Raw genomic sequence first — 15,984 nt, 5'->3', positions numbered from 1 at the left:
GTGACCCAAGCCGGGAATCGAACCCGGGTCCCTGGCGCTGTGAGGCAGCAGAGCTAACCACTGTGTTACAGAGAAGGAAGAGAACATTTAATTGTCTCTCAGTTGTGTGTTTAACTGCATTTGGACAGTGGATATTTACTGGGGACTCGCCCATGCTCCTGTATAGGAGTGGGACCTTCTGTGTCCGATGGGCACCGTGGGGATTGGGGCTGTTTTATCGATCTGTAGAATCACCAGAAGACACGGGAGCAGAATTAGGCCACTCGACCCATCGAGTCTGCTCCACTATTCAATCATGGCTGATATTTTTCTCATCGTAAGGAGCCTCACAACACCAGGTTAAAGTCCAACAGGTTTAAGAGTAAAAAGGTGAGTTCCCTTTCCACTCATCTGATGAAGGAGCAGCGCTCCAAAAGCTTGTGATTCCAAATAAGCCTGTTGGACTTTTACCTGGTGTTGTGAGACTTCTTACTGTGTTACCCCAGTCCAACGCCGGCATCTCCACATCATTTTTCTCATCCCCATTCTCCTGCCTTTTCCCCATAACCCCTGATCCCCTTATTAATCAAGAACTTATCTATCTCTGTCTTAAAGACACTCAATGACCCGGCCTCCACAGCCTTCTGCGGCAAAGAGTTCCACAGATCCACCACTGAAGAAATTCCTCCTCATCTCTGTTTTAATGGATCGACCCTTTAGCCTGAGGTTGTGCCCTCTGGTTCTAGTTTTTCTTACTAGTGGAAACATCCTCTCCACGTCCACTCTATCACACTCTGGTTTAATGTGTGATATGTTTTACGTTGATGCCACATCCCTTTAATGGGCTGCTCATTTAAACTGTCTCTCGGCTTGTTTAGTTTAATTGGTTACACACTAAAGAATATATAGGAGCAGGTTGAGAGAGGGGTTGTTGGTTGAAGGTGCAATCTGATAAGTATTATAAAGGGTAGACCCCTGAAGTGGCCTCTTCACGGGTGGAAATGAAATTCTGCGGATGCTGGAATCTGAAACAAAAACAGAAAACGCTGGAAAATCTCAGCAGGTCTGACAGCCTCTGTGGAGAGAGAATCGAGCCTACGTTTCAAGTCAACATGACACTTTGTCAGAACTCTGATGAAGGTTCATCCAGGCTCATAGAATCCCTACAATGTAGAAGGAGGCCCGTCGAGTCGGCACCGACTCATACCCGGGCTTACCCCGTAACCCCGGGTATTTACCCTGCTACTTCCCCTAACCTTAATACCTTGCTACACTAAGGGGCAAATTTAGCATGGCCAATCCACACGTTTTTCAGAATGTGGGAGGAAACTGGAACACCCAGAGGAAACCCACGCAGACACGGGGAGAACGTGCAGACTCCTCACAGACAGTGACCCAAGATCGGAATCGAACCCGGGTCCCTGACACTGTGAGGCAGCAGTGCTAACCACTGTGCCCCTCAAAACGTTGGCTCTGTTCCCCCTCCAGAGACGCTGTCAGACCTGCTGAGATTTTCCAGCATTTTCTGACCTATTCATGCTCCAATTTCTTATGTTTCGCTTTTCCAGCCTGATGTCACGCAGCCAGTTTCCCCAGTGAGGCGAGTTCCGTCAATATCTGACACAGATGGTAATCGGCAAAGGTATGTCCATTTCACAGTGCCTTCTGTATTTCTCCACCGGGACTCGGCGCGGGGGCTGGTCGGGACTCAGTGCAAGGTTGGGTCGGGTCGTTTATTATTATTCAAATCACCGAAACCCTTTTGTTACCCGACCCGTGCAGTTGCAGCAATTTGGGGGCTTTTGTTTGGGTGTTAAACACCAAGGTCGCTTCAGCGAAGACTGAACTCTACCGGGGAGTTAAATCTCTGCGCTGACACCTGTTTCCTATTCCTGCACACAGCCCACAGCTGAAATCCTCGCTGAGTCTGGACGATTTCAAACTGCTGGCCGTCCTGGGCAGGGGGCACTTTGGAAAGGTAAGAATCCGAATGATTTGGGATTTTCACATTGGCCATTCGGGATGTATAGGGGGGGAGGGGGTGCGGGAATGGGGGGGAAGGGGCGCTGGGGTGTCGGTGGGGGGGTGGTGTGGGGGAGACGGGAGGAGGGTGTTGGGGAGGTGTGATGCTCGGGAGGCCAAAGACACAGGGTGTAAGACACAAGGTATTCCTGGCAAATGTTGTCGTGCTGGGGTGTTTTGGGATGTGGCTATGGGACAAGGCAGAGAGGGTGTCAGTGAGGGCGAGGGTGGTCTGCAGGCAGACAGGAAGCTGAGCCCTGGGTCACGCAGACAGCTGAGGTCGTGCTTGACCTCAGCTTTAGGAGAGGGTTTGCCCGAAAGCCGTTAAATGTGGCAGGACAGAGCGAGAGAACGGTTTAATAACGCACACCGTGTCCGAAAGTTTTTAAAGTTAAAAGTTTATTCATGAGTGCCACGAGTAAAGCTTACATTAACCCTGCAATGAAGTTACTGTGAAATTCCCCTAGTCGCCACAGTCCGGTGCCTGTTCGGGTCAATGCACCCTAACCAGCGCGTCTTTCAGATTGTGGGAGGAAACCCACGCAGACACGGGGAGAATGTGCAGACTCCGCACACAGTGACCCAAGACGGGAATTGAACCCAGGTCCCTGGCGCTGTGAGGCAGCAGTGCTAACCACTGCGGAGGACGGGATTTTTCGACACCAACCCCCACCCCCCCGCCCCCTGCTGCAGCTTGTGCAGCGGCAGCGACCCATTCGTGCTTCCATTACCGCCAATATCCACGGGATTTTGCGTGCCTCACACTCTCCACCGTCTGGGAACATGCCGCGGGAGGTCACCATCAGCAGGACTGGAAGATCCCCTGGTGGGACGGGCTGGAAAAGGTCAGCTCTAGACTTTAATAATTGGAGTAGAGTGATTTGATTTGATATTTTTATTGTCACATGTATTAACATATAGTGAAAAGTATTGTTTCTTGCGCGCTGTACAGACAAAGCATACCGTTCATAGAGAAGGAAAGGGGAGGGTGCAGAATGTAGTGTTACAGTCATAGCTAGGGTGAAGAGAAGGATCAATTTAATGCAAGGTTGGTCCATTCAAAAGTCTGACAGCATCAGGGAAGAAGCTGTTCTTGAGCTGGTTGGTATGTGACCTCAGAGTTTGCATCTTTTTCCCAACGGAAGAAGGTGGAAGAGAGAATGTCCAGGGTGCGTGGGGTCCTTAATTATGCTGGCTGCTTTTCCGAGGCAGCGGGAAGTGTAGACTGAGTCAGTGGATGGGAGGCTGGTTTGCGTGATGGATTGGGCTACATTCACGATCTTTAGTAGTTCCTTGCGGCCTTGGGCAGAGCAGGAGCCATACTGAGCTGTGATACAACCAGAAAGAATGCTTTCTATGGCGCATCTGTAAACGTTGGTGAGAGTCGTAGCGGACATGCCAAATTTCCTTAGTCTTCTGAGAAAGTAGAAGTGCTGGTGGGTTTCTTAACTATAGTGTTGGCATTGGGGGGACCAGGACAGGCTGTTGGTGAAAGCAAGGAGGTTAAGATGTATGTAAATCTCTGCTCCAGTATTGGGCACCATGTTTGGGAAAGGCGGAGATATTGGAGAGAGTGCAGAAGAGGTTTACAGAAATGGGAAACTTCAGTGCTGAAGATAGGTTGGGAATGTTCTCCTTGGAGAGAAGGCGGCTGAGAGAAGATTTCATAGAAGTATTCCAAATCCTGAGGGGTCCCTGTCCTTTTCCATGGCTAACCCACACCAGGTGACCACTGTTCCCGAAAGGTTCCCCCTGACTGTCACCTGATCCACTTGACCCACCAGAACCGGATCCAGCACTGCCTCCTTCCTCACTGGGCTGGGAGCTTTCTGATCACAAACCAATCCCGACATGGAACGACATCCAAGAAACGGAGGCAATACTTGACTGACGCTGGGTCAGAATACCTGACCTCCCTCCCTGCAGTGGTACAAGAAGGTACACTGCGATTGGAAATGGGCAATAATCACCGGCCTGGCCAGTGACGCCCACAGTTAGCTGGATCCACTGTTAGAAACATAGAATCCCTACAGTGCAGAAAGAGGCCACTCTGCCCATCACGTCTGCACCTACTCTCCGAAAGAGCATCTTACCCAGCTCCACCCCCTTCCCCTATCCCCGTAACCCCACATATTTACCCCGCTAATCCCCCTAACCTGCACATCATGGGACACTAAGGAGCAATTTAGCATGGCCAATCAACCTAACCATCACGTCTTTCCGACTTTGGGAGGAAACCAGAGCACCTGGAGGAAACCCACGCAGACACGGGGAGAACGTGCAGACTCCGCACAGACAGTGACCCGAGGCTGGAATCAAACCTGGGTCCCTGGCACTGTGAGGCAGCAGTGCTAACCACTGTGGCACCGTGGCACCCTCAAGGTGGTGACGATAAAACAAAGACACAGCTTCTTTGTCTGCTCAAGAGAGTTCACAGTCAATCCTATTTCTCCCCTCCCCCCCTTGTGTTCCAACTGTCCCTATTTATATTCTGATGGGGGGAGCTGATGATGTAATTGGCACTGTGGGTGTATCTACACCTCAGGGACAGCAGCAGCTCAAGAAGGCAGCTCACCATCACCTTCTCGAGGGCATTTAGGGATGGGCAATAAATTCTGGCCGAGCCAGCGACACTCGTGTCCGAGGGATGAAGAAGAATAACCTCAGCAGCACTTAGGTGAAAGTTTAAAGTTTATTTATTTGTGTCACAAGTAGGCTTACATTAACACTGCAATGAAGTTACTGTGAAAATCCCCTAGTCGCCACCCTCCGGCGCCTGTTCGGGTACACTGAGGGAGAATTTAGCACGGCCAATGCACCCTAACCAGCAGACTGTGGGAGGAAACCGGAGCACCCGGAGGAAACCCACGCAGACACGGGGAGAACGTGCAGACTCCACACAGACAGTGACCCAAGCTGGGAATCGAACCCGGGTCCCTGGCGCTGTGAGACAGCTACCCACTGTGTCACAGTGCCGTTCATTCTCTGGTTCTTGGGTTGGAGCCACTCAAAGTTATACATGTCAGTCAAAGGGACGGAAACTGAACAACATGTCACCGCAGTCAGCAGGCTTTCATTTTGGACACCTTGGGTTTTTCTTTACAACAGGTGCTGCTGTCAGAGTACAAAAAATCAGGACAACTGTTTGCCATTAAAGCCTTGAAGAAAGGAGACATTGTTGCGAGGGATGAGGTTGACAGGTGAGAATTGCTTTCTTTTTAAACACATTTACACTGTATTTTATGGAATCTGTAAAATCCCCACACTGCAGGAGGAGGCCATTCGGCCCATCGAGTCTGCACCAACCACAATCCCACCCAGGTCCTATCCCCGTAACCCCACATCTTTACCCTGCTAATGCCCTGACACTAGGGTCAATTTAGCACGGACAATCCACCTAACCCGCACATCTTTGGACTGTGGGAGGAAACCGGAGCACCCGGAGGAAACCCACGCAGACACGGGGAGAATGTGCAGACTCCACACAGACAGTGACCCAAGGCTGGGAAGTGAACCCGGGTCCCTGGCGCTGTGAGGCAGCAGTGCTAACCACTGTACCACCGAGCATTGTTTACAATATTCAGCACCGCACAATAACAGGCCATTCGACCCAGCTGGTCCATGTTGATGGACGCGAACTGCTTCCACACCCTGGTACTTCTCACCTTATCAACATAATTGGATTCTCCCTCGCTTTCCCTTCCTACGTGTCGCAGCTACTTGTGGCAGCAGCTTCCACCCCCTTACCAGTCCCTGGGAAAGGAAGTTTCCACTGTTGCATTTTTGGGTGATTGCCTTTTAATGATGGCCTCTTGCAATCAATCAACTACAAAGACTGCGTTTAACACTGCGTTCAGTCCAGTGTACAGACTGAGTTTAACACTGCGCTCAGTCCATGTACAGGCTGCGTTTAACACTGCGCTCAGTCCATGTACAGGCTGCGTTTAACACTGCGCTCAGTCCAGTGTACAGGCTGCGTTTAACACTGCGCTCAGTCCCTGGACAGGCTGCATTTAACACTGCGCTCAGTCCAGTGTACAGGCTGCGTTTAACACTGCGCTCAGTCCCTGGACAGGCTGCGTTTAACACCGCTCAGTCCCTGGACAGGCTGCGTTTAACACTGCACTCAGTCCATGTAGAGGCTGCGTTTAACACTGCGCTCAGTCCCTGGACAGGCTGCGTTTAACACTGCGCTCAGTCCGTGTACAGGCTGCGTTTAACACTGCGCTCAGTCCATGTAGAGGCTGCGTTTAACACTGCGCTCAGTCCCTGGACAGGCTGCGTTTAACACTGCACTCAGTCCGTGTACAGGCTGCGTTTAACACTGCGCTCAGTCCCTGGACAGACTGCATTTAACACTGCGCTCAGTCCCTGGACAGGCTGCGTTAAACACTGCGCTCAATCCCTGGACAGGCTGCGTTTAACACTGCGCTCAGTCCAGTGTACAGACTGTGTTTAACACTGTGCTCAGTCCAGTGTACAGGCTGCGTTTAACACTGCGCTCAGTCCATGTACAGGCTGCGTTTTACACTGTGCTCAGTCCATGTACAGGCTGCGTTTAACACTGTGCTCAGTCCAGTGTACAGGCTGCGTTTAACACTGTGCTCAGTCCAGTGTACAGACTGTGTTTAACACTGCGCTCAGTCCCTGGACAGGCTGCGTTTAACACTGCGCTCAGTCTCTGGACAGGCTGCGTTTAACACTGCGCTCAGTCTCTGGACAGGCTGCGTTTAACACTGCGCTCAGTCTCTGGACAGGCTGCGTTTTCACACTGCACTCAGTCCCTGGACAGGCTGCGTTTTTACACTGCGCTCAGTCTCTGGACAGGCTGCGTTTAACACTGCGCTCAATCCCTGGACAGGCTGCGTTTAACACTGCGCTCAATCCCTGGACAGGCTGCGTTTAACACTGCGCTCAATCCCTGGACAGGCTGCGTTTAACACTGCGCTCAATCCCTGGACAGGCTGCGTTTAACACTGCGCTCAATCCCTGGACAGGCTGCGTTTAACACTGCGCTCAGTCCAGTGTACAGACTGTGTTTAACACTGCGCTCAGTCCAGTGTACAGGCTGCATTTAACACTGCGCTCAGTCCAGTGTACAGGCTGCATTTAACACTGCGCTCAGTCCAGTGTACAGACTATGTTTAACATTGCGCTCAGTCCCTGTACACACTGCGTTTAACACTGCACTCAGTCCAGTGTACAGATTGCGTTTAACACTGCGCTCAGTCCAGTGTATAGACTGTATTTAACACTGCGCTCAGTCCAGTGTACCGTCTGTGTTTAACACTGTGCTCAGTCCAGTGTACCGTCTGCGTTTAACACTGCGCTCAGTCCAATGTACCATCTGTGTTTAACACTGCGCTCAGTCCCTGGACAGGCTGCATTTAGCACTGCGCTCAGTCCAGTGTATAGACTGTATTTAACACTCCGCTCAGTCCAGTGGACAGACTGTGTTTAATATTTTCTGTTCTCCCAAGTAACGCTGCTACAGATCTCTGCGTCAGCCGATGGTTTTAATTATTGTGTTGTCTCTGCAGTCTGATGTGTGAGAAACGGATCTTCGAGACAGTGAACACCTCCAATCACCCATTCCTCGTCAATCTTTTTGCGTGCTTTCAAACTCCGGAACACGTGTGTTTTGTGATGGAATACACAGCTGGAGGGGATCTGATGATGCACATTCACGCTGATGTCTTCTCGGAGCCCCGGGCTGTGTGAGTACCTCAGACACTGCTGCCTTCCCTAACGCCTGCCCGTCGCCTGAAACCTCGATCTGTAGTGCGGCTTCGTCAGCTGGGGGGGGAAGGGGGGGGTGAATTGGTCGCGCACCTGCCTCCGAACCGCAAGCTTCCCGCTCCCATTCCCACACACAAATCCAGGCTGACTCTCTGGTGCAGTGCGGAAGGGGGGCTGCCTTGCCAGCGGATGCCATTTTTCGGGTGACACGTGAAACTGAGGGCCGCTTGGGCAGGCGTGCATCATCCTCTGTAGGGGTAGGGGAGGGGGAGGGAGAGGGGATGTCTTGGCCTGGGAGGGATGAAGAGAGGATAGGAATGGTGCCAGGGATTAGTTAGCCAGGGGAGCCTGGAAGCTGAGATTGTTCTCCGTACACCGTGGAAGGTTAGAGGGGATTTAGAATGATGGGGATATATTTCTAGAGTAGAAAGGGGGAAGCTATTCCAAGTGCCAGAAGGTGGGGCCGGGGTCGGATGTGGTTAGGATATGGTTGGGGTACGGGTGTGAGCGGAGGGGATGTGGTTGGGGTACGGGTGGGAGCGGAGGGGATGTGGTTGGGGTACGGGTGGGAGCGGAGGGGATGTGGTTGGGGTACGGGTGGGAGCGGAGGGGATGTAGTTGGGGTACGGGTGGGGGTGGAGGGGGGATGTGGTTGGGGTACGGGTGGGGGTGGAGGGGGGATGTGGTTGGGGTACGGGTGGGGGTGGAGGGGGGATGTGGTTGGGGTACAGGTGGGGGTGGAGGGGGGATGTGGTTGGGGTACGGGTGGGGGGGGATGTGGTTGGGGTACGGGTGGGGGTGGAGGGGGGATGTGGTTGGGGTACGGGTGGGGGTGGAGGGGGGATGTGGTTGGGGTACGGGTGGGGGTGGAGAGGATGTGGTTGGGGTACGGGTGGGGGTGGAGGGTATGTGGTTGGGGTACGGGTGGGGGTGGAGGGGGGATGTGGTTGGGGTACGGGTGGGGGTGGAGGGGATGTGGTTGGGGTACGGGTGGGAGCGGAGGGGATGTGGTTGGGGTACGGGTGGGAGCGGAGGGGATGTGGTTGGGGTACGGGTGGGAGCGGAGGGGATGTGGTTGAGGTACGGGTGGGAGCGGAGGGGATGTGGTTGAGGTACGGGTGGGAGCGGAGGGGATGTGGTTGGGGTACGGGTGGGGGCGGAGGGGATGTGGTTGGGGTACAGGTGGGAGCGGAGGGGATGTGGTTGGGGTACGGGTGGGGGTGGAGGGGGGATGTGGTTGGGGTACGGGTGGGGGTGGAGAGGATGTGGTTGGGGTACGGGTGGGAGCGGAGGGGATGTGGTTGGGGTACGGGTGGGAGTGGAGGGGATGTGGTTGGGGTACGGGTGGGGGTGGAGGGGATGTGGTTGGGGTACGGGTGGGGGTGGAGGGGATGTGGTTGAGGTACGGGTGGGAGCGGAGGGGATGTAGTTGAGGTACGGGTGGGGGTGGAGGGGGGATGTAGTTGGGGTACGGGTGGGGGTGGAGGGGGGATGTAGTTGGGGTACGGGTGGGGGTGGAGGGGGGATGTAGTTGGGGTACGGGTGGGGGTGGAGGGGGGATGTGGTTGGGGTACGGGTGGGGGTGGAGGGGGGATGTAGTTGAGGTGGGGGTGGAGAGGATGTGGTTGAGGTGTGCTGGAGGGGTGGGCGAGGAATGTTGGCATTGTGTGGACAGGGTAACAAACTAAAATTGAGCAACACGGTGGAACAGTGGTTAGTTTAAGTTTTTTTTAAATTGTCACATGTAGGCTTACATTAACACTGCAGTGAAGTTACTGTGGAAGTTACTGGGAGAATTTAGCACGGCCAATGCACCTAACCATCACGTCTTTCGGGACTGTGGGAGGAAACCGGAGCACCCAGAGGAAACCCACGCAGACACGGGGAGAACGTGCAGACTCCGCACAGACAGTGACCCAAGCCGGGAATCGAACCCGGGTCCCTGGCGCTGTGAGGCCGCAGTGCTAACCCACTGTGCCACCAAGCAGCCCTGCTGCCTCACTGCACAGTAATCTGGGTTCAATTCTGGCCTTGTGTCTCTCCCCGTGTCTGCGTGGGTTTCCTCCGGGTGCTCCGGTCTCCTCCCGCAGCCCAAAGATGGCGCGGGTTAGGTGGATTAGCCATGGTAAATGCACGGGGTTACGGGGATAAGGCGCAGGGCCTGTGTCCAACGCTCTGTTGGAGAGTCGGTGCCGACTCAATGGGCCGAATGGCCTCTTTTTGCTCTGTAAGGGTTTCTATGGTTCTATGGAAACGGATTGATGGTTAAAGGCAGAAGAATGGGACAAATAAGGAGGTTGGCGTTTTACACAACAGGTTGTTCTGATTTGAAATGGGCAGAGGAAGCAGATTCAACAGTGGTTTTCAGAAAGGAATTGTGTTACTGACAATGGAAGGAACATTGTGAGGGCTTGGGGGGGGGGGGCGGGTGGGGGGAGGAGAGCAGCTGTGAGGTGGGTTCGTGTCCCTTTCAGAGAGAGAGCACAGGTACGTTGGCCAAATGACCACCAAATGTGCTCTGATTCGACATTGAACTGTCTCTCTCATTCTTTGGAGATGTCAGTGAGTATTTCATTCAAACAGATCAGAACTTTGTGCCCTGAGATCTGTCGGTAAAGTCACCAAGTCTCGGATGGCCAGAAGCTCTTGTTCCCTTTGAGGAGGGGGAGCCGACTGGTGGTGATTTAACCTGAGGGTCACCACACGTGGGGCAAGGTTGAGAAGGCGGGGCCTTCCTGAATAAGCTCAGCCAGCCGGGTATTGAACCCACGCTGCTGGTGTTTTCCCTGCTGTAAACCTCTATGACCTCTAGGTGTCACTAACCAGCCATCCAGCCAACTGATCTAAGCAGGTTCAGTAATCTCCTACTGTGGATCTTTAAAATCATATAAAGATACAGCATAGAATGAGGCCATTTGATCGCTCCTGAATCATAGAATAGAATCCCTACAGTGCAGAAGGAGGCCATTCGGCCCATCGGGTCTGCACTGACCACAGCCCCACCAAGGTCTTATCCCGGTAACCCCACATATTTACCCTGCTAATCCCCCTAACACTAAGGGGCAATTTAGCATGGCCAATCAACCTGACTCACACATCTTTGTGGGAGGAAACCGGAGCACCCAGAGGAAACCCACGCAGACACGGGGAGATTGTGCAAACTCCACACAGACAGTGACCCAAGGCCGGGAATCGAACGCAGGTCCCTGGCGCTGTGAGGCAGCAGTACTAACCCACCGTGCCACCGTGCCACCCAAAGAATGATCCAGTTAGACCCACTCCCCTGCTTTTTCCTCAAGACTCTAAGTACTTTCCCTTCAAATATTCATCCTTTGGAAAGGTACTATTAAATCTGCTTTCACCACCCTTCCAGACGGCGCATTTCAGATTACTCAGTTTGTAAGGGAAAAGTTCCCTCAAGTCGTGATTCTGTGTCAAAAGTAAAGCAGTTCCAGACTTATTTCTCTCACACACTCACTTGTTAAACACAGGCGTCGCCTCACAGAATTGTGTAGAACTTGTCGTACAAATAATGTACACTGGCAGTCGTCTGAGCCGCTATTTAACCTCCGCACAACCTCTTCCCACTTCCTCTTCATCTGTCAACTTAGCATTCTAATCTTTTCTCACTCAGAAGTTTTTGAGATCACTATAAATGACCAGAGGGGTGGGGGTGGGGAGGCAGAGGACCCCCCCCCCCCCCCCCCGCTTGCGAACCTTCTCCTGGGCCTGGTCAGACTCGTTGTCAGCAGGTCCGAGAGCGAGCGACCGAGGAGGTTATCTAGCCCCTCTACTGTGGCCGGGTGTCCCTGGAGAGGGAGCATGCGGTGTCCGAGGGCACCATCGAGGCCTGCTATACCTATTGGGCGTCACGGGGACTGATGTGTTTCATCGACCCTGTTAACCGCAGTTTGATTTAATACAAAGAAAGAACAGTACAGCACAGTAACAGGCTCTTCGACCCTCCAAGCCTGCGTCGATCACGTTGTCCTATCTGGACCCACCGCCTGCATCCCTCTATATCCCAGCTGTTCATGTGTCTATCCAAATAAGTCTTAAATGTCGCTAATGTAACTGCCTCAACCGCCTCACTTGGCAGTGCATTCCAGGCCCCCACCACCCTCTGTATAAAAAACTTCCCCCGCACATCTCCACTGAACCTTTCCCCCCTTATCTTGACCTTGTGCCCCCTTGTAATTGTCATTTCAGACCCTGGGAAAAAGCTTCCAACTGTTCACCCTATCCATACCCCTCATAATTTTATAAATTTCTATCAGGTCGCCCCTCAGCCTCCGTCTTTCCAGGGAGAACAATCCCAGTTTATTCAATCTCTCCTCATAGCTAATACCCTCCATACCAGGCAACATCCTGGTCAACCTTTTCTGTACTCCCTCCCAAGCCTCCACGTCCTTCTGGTAGTGCGGTGACCAGAATTGGACACAGTATTCCAAATGTGGCCTAACCAACGTTTTATGTAACTCACACAATTTGCCAACTTTTGCCCTGTCCGATGAAGACAAACATGCCGTATGGTTTCTTCACCACCTTCTCCACCTGTGCTGTCACTGTTAAGGATCTGTGGACCTGTACTCCCAGATCTCTCTGTGCGACTATGGTTCTGCCATTTATTTTAGAGCTCCCACCTGAATTGGGTCGACCAAAATGCATTTGTGATTCCTTGTGATTTCTTTTGTTTGATGCGATGTCTCTCTGTCTTGATTTGTCATCTTATTTGTCTAGTTGAATTTAATCGGTTGTGCACGCAGTGTGTAAGTGGACAGAGCTGGAACAGCTGGGTGTGGGGAAGCAGTCAGGCGCTGTCTCTATCCATAGAATCCCTGCAGTGCAGGAGGAGGCTATTCGGCCCATCGAGTCTGCACCAACCACAATCCCACCCAGGCCCTATCCCCGTAACCCCACATATTTACCCCGCTAATCCCTCTAACCTGTGCATCCCGGGACGCTAAGGAGCAATTTAGCACAGCCAATCAATCTAACCCGCACATCTTTGGACTGTGGGAGGAAACCGGAGCACCCGGAGGAAACCCACGCAGACACGGGAAGAACGTGCAAACTCCACACAGACAGTGACCCGAGCCGGGAATCGAACCCGGGTCCCTGGAGCTGTGAAGCAGCAATGCTAACCCGCCCCATGCTGACCTTATCTGAGAATAAACTTGCTGAAGGTAAAAGACATGTTTCAGGCTTATTCCTTTGCCATATAATGTCTTGGGCAGTCTTTCCATGGACTGGTTGGATACTGTAAGAAGTTTAACAACACCAGGTTAAAGTCTAACAGGTTTATTTGGTAGCAAAAGCCACAAGCCACAAACTGATAGCCAAGTTCCGCACACATGAGGACGGCCTCAAGCGGGATATTGGGTTCATGTCACACTATCTGTAATCCCCACAACTTGCCTGGACTTGCAGAATCTCACTGGCTGTCCTGTCTGGAGACAATACACATCTCTTTAACCTGTCTTAATGCTCTCTCCACTCACATTGTTTGTACCTTCAAGACTTGATTAGCTGTAAGTATTCGCATTCCAACCATTATTCTGTAAATTGAGTCTGTGTCTTTATATGCCCTGTTTGTGAACAGAATTCCCACTCACCTGAAGAAGGGGCTTGGAGCTCCGAAAGCTTGTGTGGCTTTTGCTACCAAATAAACCTGTTGGACTTTAACCTGGTGTTGTTAAACCTCTTACTGTGTTTACCCCAGTCCAACGCCGGCGTCTCCACATCCTGGTTGGATACTCACAGGGGACACACAGAAACAGGGTGAGGCGGCACGGTAGCACAGTGGTTAGCACTGCTGCTTCACAGCTCCAGGGACCTGGGTTCTATTCCCGGCTTGGGTCACTGTCTGTGTGGAGTTTGCACATTCTCCTCGTGTCTGCGTGGGTTTCCTCCGGGTGCTCCGGTTTCCTCCCACAGTCCAAAGATGTGCGGGTTAGGTTGATTGGCCATGCTAAAATTGCCCTTAGTGTCCTGGGATGTGTAGGTTAGAGGGATTAGTGGGTAAATATGTAAGGATATGGGGATAGGGCCTGGGTGGGATTGTGGTCGGTGCAGACTCGATGGGCTGAATGGCCTCTTTCTGTGCTGTAGGGTTTCTGAGAATTTCTGAGAGAATTAAATCTGTAATTGTCCTTTGCAGGTTCTACGCTGCGTGTGTTGTTCTTGGGCTGCAGTTTCTTCACAATAACAAGATTGTGTACAGGTAAGAAAGCTCGCCGCCAGATAACCAAGCTCATTTGAATTCTCCCATGAACAGCCCACTCGATAATTTGCATGTTTGTAGAACTTTAGTGAAGTTAGGATTCACACCGTGGGCTCGATAGCAAAATGAGTGCCCTTGGATGAAAAGGGAGTAGCAGCAAATATTCAAAATTAGCCAAAGGGATGCAAAACAGAGTTATAGTGGCTTTGGACTGGAGAAACTGTACAATGTAGTTGCCTGTGGTTCAGTATGAACAAAACCTGGACGCGAGTAAAGTTTATTTATTAGTCACAGGTAAGGCTTACATTAACACTGCAATGAAGTTACTGTGAAATTCCCCTAGTCGCCACACCCCAGCACTTGTTCGGGTCAATGCACCCTAACCAGCACGTCTTTCGGATTGTGGGAGGAAACCGGAGCACCCGGAGGAAACCCACGCAGATACGGGGAGAACGTGCAAACTCCACACAGACGGTGACCCAAGCCGGGAATCGAACCCGGGACTGTGAGGCAGCAGTGCTAACCACTGTGCCACCGTGTCGCCCAGAAGAATACATTTTGCATTCAGAGGCTGCAATGTGAAGCCTGTGGCCTTTCAGTGGAATATTGGACAAATGGTTGTCGGTGAGAGAATTTCGGGTGGCAGCGTGGTTAGCGCTGCTGCCTCACAGCGCCAGGGACCCGGGTTCAATTCCCGGCTTGGGTCACTGTCTGTGTGGAGTCTGCATGTTCTCCCCATGTCTGCGTGGGTTTCCTCCAGGTGCTCCAGTTTCCTCCCACAGTCCAAAGATGTGCGGGTTAGGTGAATTGGCCGTGCTACATTCTCCCTCAGTGTCTCCGAACAGGCGCCAGGGTGTGGTGACTAGGGGATTTTCACAGTAACTTCATTGCAGTGTTACTTAAGCCTACTTGTGACTAAAAAATAAACTTTACTTTTATTTTACTACCCTAAGTATTTTAACTCCCACTTCTGGGTCAGTAACACAAAGATATCCGAAAGTGAGCTTGCTCAGAAGCTAGGAACACACTGGTTGTAAAGCACTGTCGGCTATTCTGGGAATGTTCTGAAGATGCATGGACTTTCTCCTTGAATTTTAACTGACCCCAATACTTTTGCCTCATTTCAAGTTATCATTTATTTTGGCAGTGGTTACGATATAGCTATTGTCTATTGTTCCTGCAGGGACTTGAAGCTTGATAACTTGCTGCTGGACACAGAGGGTTATGTGAAAATCGCTGATTTTGGACTCTGTAAGGAAGGTTGGTATCACTTTTCTGAATTCAGCACAACATGCGTGACCCCTTTATCCAGTGCAGGGTCAGTGAGTCCCCTTTATCCAGCGTTGGGTCAGTAAGTCTCCTTTATCCCGCGCTGGGTCAGTGTGTCCCTTTTATCCAGCGCTGGGGGTCAGTGAGTCCCCTTTATCCAGCATTGGGCCAAGGTGTTCCCATTATCCTGCGCTGGGTCAGTGTGTTCCCATTATCCTGCACTGGGTCAATGAGTCCCCTTTATCCAGTGCTGGGGTCAGTGTGTTCCCTTTATCCAGCACTGGGTCAGTGTGTCCCCTGTATCCAGCACTAGGTCAGTCTATTCCCATTATCCTGCGCTGGGTCAGTGAATCCCCTTTATCCAGCACAGGGTCAGTATGTCCCCTTTATCCAGCGCTGGGTCAGTGTGTTCCCTTTATCCAGCCTGGGTCAGTGTGTTCCCTTTATCCAGCCTGGGTCAGTGTGTTCCCTTTATCCAGCGCTGGTTCAGTGAGTCTCCTTTACCCAGGCCTGGTAGCATCCTAGTAAATCTTTTCTGTACTCTTTCCAGTTTAATGATATCCTTTCCATAATAGGGTGGCCAGAACTGTACACAGTATTCCAAGTGTGGCCTTACGAATGTCTTGTACAACTTCAACAAGATGTCCCAAATCCTGTATTCAATGTTCTGACCGATGAAACCAAGCATGCCGAATGCCTACCTCACCACTCTGTCCACCTGTGACTCCATTTTAAAGGAGCTATGAACATGT

The 15,984-nt window shown here is 51.9% G+C and overlaps 1 protein-coding gene across 1 annotated transcript in view; it reads left to right on the top strand.

The window, feature by feature from the left end:
* LOC144507664 (serine/threonine-protein kinase N2-like) overlaps window positions 1–15,984 on the top strand; it is an 86,930-nt gene that overhangs the window by 51,595 nt on the left and 19,351 nt on the right. The window contains exons 9-14 of the mRNA XM_078234821.1: window positions 1,548–1,621; window positions 1,882–1,957; window positions 5,110–5,201; window positions 7,542–7,718; window positions 13,901–13,963; window positions 15,147–15,223. Coding sequence (XP_078090947.1) covers window positions 1,548–1,621; window positions 1,882–1,957; window positions 5,110–5,201; window positions 7,542–7,718; window positions 13,901–13,963; window positions 15,147–15,223 — 559 coding nt within the window. The remainder of the gene's footprint in view (window positions 1–1,547; window positions 1,622–1,881; window positions 1,958–5,109; window positions 5,202–7,541; window positions 7,719–13,900; window positions 13,964–15,146; window positions 15,224–15,984) is intronic.

The sequence above is a fragment of the Mustelus asterias genome, chromosome 19, assembly GCF_964213995.1.
Source record: "Mustelus asterias chromosome 19, sMusAst1.hap1.1, whole genome shotgun sequence".
Taxonomy (NCBI): Eukaryota; Metazoa; Chordata; class Chondrichthyes; order Carcharhiniformes; family Triakidae; genus Mustelus; species Mustelus asterias.
The sequence above is the reverse complement of the archived record's forward strand: the minus strand, read 5'-3'. Positions and strand labels throughout refer to the sequence as shown.